Source organism: Diceros bicornis, chromosome 1 (genome assembly GCF_020826845.1).
Source record: "Diceros bicornis minor isolate mBicDic1 chromosome 1, mDicBic1.mat.cur, whole genome shotgun sequence".
In the NCBI taxonomy this organism is placed as follows: domain Eukaryota; kingdom Metazoa; phylum Chordata; class Mammalia; order Perissodactyla; family Rhinocerotidae; genus Diceros; species Diceros bicornis.
The window spans coordinates 68,657,341-68,665,873 of record NC_080740.1 but is presented as its reverse complement, the minus strand read 5'-3'; the positions used below and the strand labels follow the sequence as shown (position 1 = coordinate 68,665,873).

The 8,533-nt window shown below is 38.9% G+C and overlaps 1 protein-coding gene across 2 annotated transcripts in view; it reads right to left on the bottom strand.

The window, feature by feature from the left end:
• Positions 1-471: 471 nt before the first annotated feature.
• The window catches only part of G3BP1 (G3BP stress granule assembly factor 1), a 33,946-nt gene continuing 25,884 nt past the window's right edge, over positions 472-8,533 (bottom strand). For both annotated transcript variants that reach the window (XM_058544454.1, XM_058544458.1), the window contains exons 7-12: positions 7,876-8,077; positions 6,235-6,336; positions 5,871-5,982; positions 5,522-5,650; positions 4,749-4,858; positions 472-1,568 (exon numbers count right to left, since the gene is read on the bottom strand). In XM_058544454.1, coding sequence (XP_058400437.1) covers positions 1,362-1,568; positions 4,749-4,858; positions 5,522-5,650; positions 5,871-5,982; positions 6,235-6,336; positions 7,876-8,077 — 862 coding nt within the window. In that variant the 3' untranslated portion in view covers positions 472-1,361. The remainder of the gene's footprint in view (positions 1,569-4,748; positions 4,859-5,521; positions 5,651-5,870; positions 5,983-6,234; positions 6,337-7,875; positions 8,078-8,533) is intronic.

Here is an 8,533-nt window from a genome sequence, read left to right as displayed (position 1 = left end):
CCTTCGCCCACCTCGCACACAGCACTCAACAAAAACATACTATGCAAAACGAGTATTAGTCTATATTGCCAGATTTTCTACCAGAAATATTTTTTAAAAATTGGCCATTTCCAAGAAACACCCACTGCATGCCCATCAATAAGAGAAACATAACAAAACAAAAAATTTACCAAATGGCTATGATTCAAAGAAAGAAAACTAGTAGGCACTCAAGCATATCAGCAAAGTCCAATATTAAAGTCACATTCCTTCTCATGGACTATGATTAGGATTCTGAACAGATAACGAAACAAAAGTTAATATGAATGCTGAACTATTCAGGTCAAAGGACCCCAAAGGAAGCATCCATCCTCAAAGGCATTCCAGTTTGAGACTCAATTTCAGAAGACGGCATAACAAATAAACAGAAGACATACAAGGTAAAAGATGAATTCCACAATTCTCAACATACTCTGAACCTGATAAAACAAATCTAGACTTTTTCTTTTATTGTTTTCCTTTAAACAGTTGCAGGACTAGAATCAAAGATAAATAGAAGGCACAACAGTTTTGCTCTGGTTTTGTGTTATTCAGATTTTGGGATTTTTTTTGTTTTTTTGTTTTTTTACAAATACAAATTAAACATGAAAAAACTCTATTTCAAAAAAAATCTAACAGTTCAAGAAAAGCATATCAGTTGCATTCTAGACATTTAAAACCTATCTCACAATTTAAATTTCTATGGTAAAAACAGTAGATTTTAGAATTGTTTTGTGATCACATATCAGAAGGAAAAAACTCTAATAAACATCTTTTATTCAGTTTTTAACCATACCAGTGAGAATCAGAACTGTCAATTTTTCCAATGGCAATTTCTCCACACCAGAAGGTAGTCAAGACTCTCAAAGAAGAAACAATTTAGGTTTTTCCTGCCTTCAAAATGTTTATCAAATCCTGTATTTCTCACAGGCTTTTGAAACATGTAGAAAATAAGTAAGAAATATTCCAATGAATGAAACATACCAAATGTCAGTAATAAGCAAGACACATTCCTTTGGGGAAATGGTTGTTAAAAAAAAAATCCAGTCTGTATATGCCAAGTAAAGCAAGGAAATTCAGTCTTTTTTTTTTTCTTCTTTAAAAATCCGTTTTTTCTAAAATATCATTCCACAAAATTGGAGTGAAGGACTAAATGGTGACGGGAGGGAAGGGAGGAGGAGGGAGCACACACCATTAACACAAAAAGTAAAATTGTACAAACTTAAGCAGTTTATAATAGACTAGGGGGTCATGTTCCAAGACACCAAAGGCTGGCTGAAGAAATTCACCATCCTGCAGGAGCTAGGATTTGTACTGCTGCCGGAAGATCAGTGAAGAGCAATTCACTGCCTCGGAGCAATTCCCCTTCCCACTCCAAATCCTGGTTTCTGCACCATGCCTCCACGGGGAGGGCCTCTCATTCCACCACCCAGCCCACCTCGAGGGCCTCCAGGTCCCCGCAGGCGGTTATCTCGACGATCCCCTTCCCGGGCAGCTCGAGTCTTCTTCTCCTCCACATTCAGACGGACCTCACCTCTGAACATGATGGGCTGCAAGAAGCAAGGTAAGCAGACTTACAGAGTGCTTATGGGCTACTGACTATCGAAGACACAACAAGGCTATCATAGAGAACCAGTAGCTTACAAATCAGCTACGTTCTCACAGTTCAGTTTTTGTTTTGAACTCAGAACACAAAATTTTCCCCAATAACAAATACATGGAGAGGCTAATTCAAAAAGTCAATTTAAATAGCACAGCAGCACAAGTAACTCATTCGTACTTATTAAAGCAAATCTTATTTTCCCATAGAATTATATAAATAGAATAATATAAATAAGAATTGCCACCTTCTGCATGGATTTTTGAACTCTCAGAATAAAACCTCATCACCACCTATTGTGGAAAGATTTTGTGCTGCACATATTTATACAAAGTACATATACATCTCAAAAACATCATTAACTTCATCTAAATATAACTTTAACATAAAGCTATTTCCCTTAGTAAAATTTTGGAAAATAGCAAAGATAATAAAGACAACAGATCTTAGCGAAGGAAGAAAAAGATACATCCACACTAAGCTGGGGCATTCTTTTCACCCAATAGAGCTAAAGTAGAAAACAAAGGGTTACTCAAGATTCCAATGAATTCAATTTACACTCCCCTCACTGGCACTCACTGAAATATTTTTTTAAATAAACATTTAATAGTACTTACTATACAGAGAAGTGTTCTATATACTTCACATTTATTATCTCATTTAATCTTCACAACAACCCCCTGGGGGTTATTATTACACCTATTTTAAAGACCAACAAACTAAGGGCCAGGGAGGTTAAGGAACTTACCCCACAGGTCACAAGACTAGTAAGTGACAGAAAAGGAATGTAAACCAAGGCATTGTGACTGGAAAGTGTAAGCTCTGAACCACTACACTACACTACAGCATGTCAAACACATGTCAGTGTTATATAAGCTATTTCTGAACTCATAAAAAATTTCTGCAGGGAGTATGGTAGACTTTTACCAACATAGTGTGACGAGGGAAAGCCAAGCTATATTTGCAGTTCCCAAAGTACAAAGGAGTGATCTGAAAGTACACATGAGGAAATGTGCATATGGTGGGGGGGAGCCTCTTTTGAGCTCCAACTCTAATATCTATTTTAAATTCTCATTAAATATGTATTTATATTTGTACACGTACAGATAAAAATATTTTAACACAATGTAAATATTATAAATATTTATATTTTTTTATATACACACTATATAAATCACTTCACACATATTAATCTGAAGCACTGTTCCAGGCAATGTTGTAGATACAATAGAAAAAATAAAACCAAATTAAAGTCTGAAAGATAAGGCGAGAGAGGTTGGGGCTGGAGATGTTTTTAAAAGGTAGTTACGGAAGACATCTCTAAGGAGTTATCAAAAGGGTAGAAGCAATCTGAATGAAAAAAAGGTACCAGACATACTGATGGCCCCTTTTTGAGGAAATTTACCTCAAACAATTCTTATGCATAAAGATGCCACGGCTTACCCACAAGCATAAAATGAAACCACCCTCTTATCTTGGACAATTAACTAGGAAGCCAGTTATCAGGTCCGACCTCGTTTGGCACATTGGGAATATCATAGGCTCAAAGGAAGTATGAACTCAAGGCTGCAACACAAAGGTTGGCCACTGCACCTACTGCATGTTGACTGATGGATTTTTCCATAAAGCCTACTGCACATTTCTAGGTTCAGTATTCTGTGGCTTTGGTGAGGTAAGCCACTGTTCTCTCCTCATTTCTCACTGTTTTGCAAGAGATGCTTCACAAAAATAGTGGTCAAACAGTTTGAAAGTTATTGCACATCTGCAGATTAAGGTTCATATGAGGTCATGACCACAACAATCAAACTTTGCAGTTTACTCATTAACATTCTGGAGAACATCAGAAGTTCAGGAAAACCGCTGGGAACTACTGATCTACACTTCTCTATTCTAATCACCTGGTTAATAAAATGTGTTGTTTAATGCGCAGAGACTGAAAGCAGATTAGTGGCTCCCAGGAGGTGGGAACACGGGATATGGGGAGGGACAGCTTAATGGGTAAAGGGCTTTCTTTTGATGAAAATGTTTTATAACTAGATAGGTGATGGTTGCACAACAAAGGGTATTAAATGCAACTGAACTGTACACTTTAAAATGGTTAATTTTGTTATGCGAATTTCACCTCAATTTTTTTAAAAAGTGAGGTTTTAAAAATCCAACAGCCATCTCAGTAAATTAACAATATTTACACCTTTGTTCTCTTCAACTATTGCTGCTGCTGCTGCTGCTGCGACCACTACAAAAAGTCTTTTTCGCTAATGAAAGATGTGAGTAAAAGGGAGGGTTCTTTAAGAACTACATAGTAATAAGATTCCAATTCTACAAATACCTCTCTTATTAGAAAGCACTCGTATTCGTAAGAGTACTGCTAATAAAAGTGGTTTCAGGTAGGATGACTCCAAACTCAGACAACTTACAGAGAGTAAAAGCAGCAGCTCCTCCTAGTTGTACTCAGACAACAGTTATACACCAAGACTGCCCTGGGCAAACTGGCTCTTTAAGTTGTCTTAGCTAAAAGTAACACTGTATTTCATCTCCTACACCAGAAGCCCCCACCAAGGAACAGAATTTGTAAAAATCTCAGTGCATTGGTAACTATTAGTTAATTCATCCTCTTCATTCACTTATTCAAAAACTAAGTTATTTAGACACAGGTTTTGTTTTTCTAAACTCCCAGGCAGGTCTTCTGTTTTTACTTTGTTTTTGTGAGCAAGACCAGTCCTGAGCTAACATCTGATGCCAATCCTCCTCTTTTTTTGCTGAGGAAGACTGGCCCTGGGCTAACATCCATGCCCATCTTCCTCTACTTTATATGGGACGCCGCCACAGCATGGCTTAACAAGCGGTGCGTCGGTGTGCGCCCGGGATCCGAGCCAGCGAACCCCAGGCCACCGCAACGGAGCGCGCGCACTTTAACTACTTGTGCCACGATGCCGGCCCCCAGGTCTTTTGGTGGTAATGGTTGAACACGATGGTAATGGTTGAACACGATGGAATGTATTACCCAAACGTTGCAATAAATTACACTTTACATATAAAAGACATAATTATAAAGATGAATACATTCAAAGAGCCAAGACACATTCTTATTTAAAAAAAAAAAAAAAATCAAGATGAAAAAACTGCTTACCCTGTTGCTAAGGACCTTCTGAACAGGCTCAGAATCATCAAACACAACAAAACCAAAATTGGGTAATTTCCCACCACTGTTAATGCGCAGCTCCACCACATTCCCATAATCTGCAAGTGAAGCACAGGTTCACAAATAACTTACTGGAACATTTCCTTTAAATATTACACACACATTATCCAATACAATAACTACTAGTCACGTGGCTACACAGCACTTGAAATGTGGTAGTCTGAAATAAGACTTGCTCTAAGTGTAAAATACACACTGGTTTCAAAGACTTGGTATAACAAAATGTAAAATATCTCATATTTTTACACGTTGAAACAATAATGTTTTAGATAAACTGGGTTAAACAAATTATTAAATTCTTTAGTTTCTTTTTACTTTTTTAAATGTGATTACTAGAAAACTTAAAATTACACCTTGGGTTCATCTTCTATTTCTACTGGACAGCACTGCATTAGACAAATCTAGTGTTTAAAACTCAATAACCGGGGCCAGCCCCATGGCGTAGCCATTAAGGGCGTGCGCTCCGCTGCTGGCAGCCCGGGTGCGGATCCCAGGCGCACACCAACGCACCACTTGTCAGGCCATGCTGTGGCAGCGTCCCAGAGGCAGCATCCCACGTAAAGGGGAGGAAGATCGGCACAGATTTAGTAAGCTCAGGGCCAGTCTTCCTCAGCAAAAAGAGGAGGACTGGCATGGATGTTAGCTCAGGGCTAGCTCAGGGCTGATATTCCTCACAAAAAAAAAAAAACTCAATAACCTACTTTGAAAGAAATCTTTAAGCTCCGATTTGTCCACCTCATGAGGCAGGTTGCCAATGAAGAGCTGGTGACTGTCAGGGTGTCTCACAATTCTTCGGGGTTCAACATCACCTTGCTCACCAGCGTCACGGACTTAAGAGGAAACAGAAACAGCAATGAATGACAGAGAAAGAAGACATCTTTCAGAGACTGTTCCAAGCAATAGTTTTCTCTCCATCCTAAATACAGGTTATTCCATCAACTCTACAATATTTTTTGTTTATTTAAGTATACAAATATCAACCACCCCCATAAAACAAGCTCTCACCTCAAAATCACCCAAACTAGAGAAGTCACCCTTCTGAGCTCTTACTTGGTCTAGGTCCTCTCTGGGGAGGAATATTTATTCGTTGTTCTCGCGCTCTTTGATCCCTCTGAGGCCTCTGCGGTGGAATCTGAGATTCAGGTTTACACTCCGGACGAGGCTGAAAAATTTATGTTAACTTCTGTGTAAAAACAAAGCAAGCTTACCTTCTTTCTTGTGAAATTTCTTAGCTAACAATAAGGTTTAAACTCAAAAATGACAGTTCTCTCAAAAAAAAAATCATTAAAAACCACTTTGTACCCTTTCTCCTCTGCCCTATATACCAGTTCTCCGATTCTCTAAACCTCTGTGAAACCACGTTACACAAAATACAGGTAAAATTGATAATATACAAGCTTAATTAGAAACTCACCTGTGAAGCTGGTACTTTAACAACATGAGGTGGTATCCCAGTAACTGGAACAGCTCCACTGGGTGGAAGGTTCTTACTGGTCACAGACGCCCAAGAAAATGTCTAAGGGAACAACAACAACATTAGTTGATTACACCACATATCAAAACAATATAAAAGCTATTAGCTCTTGATTTCTTGTACATAATATACACAACCCATTTTCATAAACAGGATGGAGTTTATAAGTATCTTGATATTCCTTTTTCCCCTACTTACAAATTTAGTACTAAAATCCCTTAGGACAAATCATCAAGTACCAGCAAAATATGAGAGGCTTAACGTCTAAGAAGCCACTGTCACTCAATTTCAAGTTTGTAAATCAAAGAAAATTCTCTCTCCTCCAAAACCAGCTCTTCCTCCTATGCTTCCTCCAATCTATGATGCAAACAGCAACCCAATTACACCAACTTTAGAATTATCTTGAACGTTTTTTCAATCCATATCAAAATTACCAAATCCTGTTATTTGCCTCTTAATTATCTTCTATCTCCACTGCCACAACCCTAATCCAACATATCTTCTCTCCCCAGGACTACTATAACAGCCACCTAACTGGTCATCCATTCTCAATCCAGCCAACCTACTTTCCCCCTGCAAGCTATGTCATTTCACCGTTTCTTTCCTATTCACCTACTAGCTGCCAGAGAGACCAAGAACCCTATATGTTTTACCAATAGTTTCCAAACCTAGAACAATGCCTAGGACAGAGGCACTTGAATCAACTGTTAGACAAATAATACTATAAGAACCCTGATCCCATAAATACAGCACTAAAACATACTACTTCAGGAGCATCAACTGTAAAGGTTTTGAGTTCAGTTAATATCCTGATATGACTCAGGAAGAGTAACTGAAAAACTTCAAACTTTTGAAATCAGGTATTCTAATTAGAAAAGCAGTTATATTTCAGCAGTTTGTTTCTACTTCTACAGTAAAGTTATCCTCAATTAGATTTCATAGAAAAAGGCAGGAAAGTCTGTTGTGCTACGTTTTCTTAAAAATACGTTACTGGGGCCAGCCCAGTGGCATAGTGGTTAAGTTCGTGCACTCCACTTCAGTGGCCCAGGGTTCATAGGTTCAGATCCTCGGTGCGGACCTACACACGGCTCATCAAGCCATGCTGTGGCAGGCATCCCACACATAAAGTAGAGGAAGATGGGCACAGATGTTAGCCCAGTGCCAATCTTCCTCAGCAAAAAGAAGAGGATTGGCAACAGATGTTAGCTCAGCGCTAATCTTCCTCAGCAAAAAAAAAAAGATACATTATCACTTGTTTGTTATAATAAGCATGTAATAATTTGCCATTTGAAAGATAAAATATTAAAAAGAAGAGATCACCATATCACTGATATAGTGATAAAACAGCACCTGAAATTTCTGGTCTAAGAAGTTTTAAAGCTTCCTTAGAGGCAAAAAAAAAGTTATTTTTGGTATTATAAAGCAATAGGCATTTTTCTTCTTACCTGAGGCTTGGCTCAATACGTCTGAACCACCAATATAAAAACGCACGTACAAAAGTCAACCGAACAATAATAAAGGGGAAGAGAGATTTTCAAAAGTAAACTAGAAACAGAATAACAACGAGGACATGCTGCATACCCTCAAGTCCTCCTGTACTGTCTGAGCGATGTCTGCAGGTGCTGGAGAAGAACTCTTCTGCGCCTCCTCAGGAGCAGTTTCTTCCAATGCTGGCTCAGACTTTTCCTCTTGAATTTCAGACACAGGTTCCTGCTCCGGTTCTGGTTCAGGATCAGGCTCTGGTTCAGCAACAGGTTCCTCTAAATGTTCTTCCAAGTCATTGCTTTCACAGGAAAATTTGAGAAATATCATCCTGCTTCCTTTGACTTAGCAAGAAATTCCCAAGTATATATGAATAAACTATAGAGACTTGAACCCAAAAATAGCTCCTTCCCTCCCAAGAAGATTTAAGAATTACATATCTGAGTATTAAAACAAGACTTTTTAGGAAAGCACTCAATAAGCAAATCTTTTTTGTGTGTGTGAGGAAGATCAGCCCTGAGCTAACATCCATGCTAATCCTCTTCTTTTTGCTAAGGAAGACCGGCCCTGAGCTAACATCTATTGCCAAGCCTCCTCTTTTTCCCTTTTTCTCCCCAAAGCACATCCTTCTAGTTGCTGTACGTGGCACGCCGCCTCAGCGTGGCCGGAGAAGCGGTGCGTCGGTGCGCGCCCGGGATCTGAACCCCAGCCACCAGTAGCAGAGCGCGCGCACTTAACTGCTAAGCCACGGGGCCGG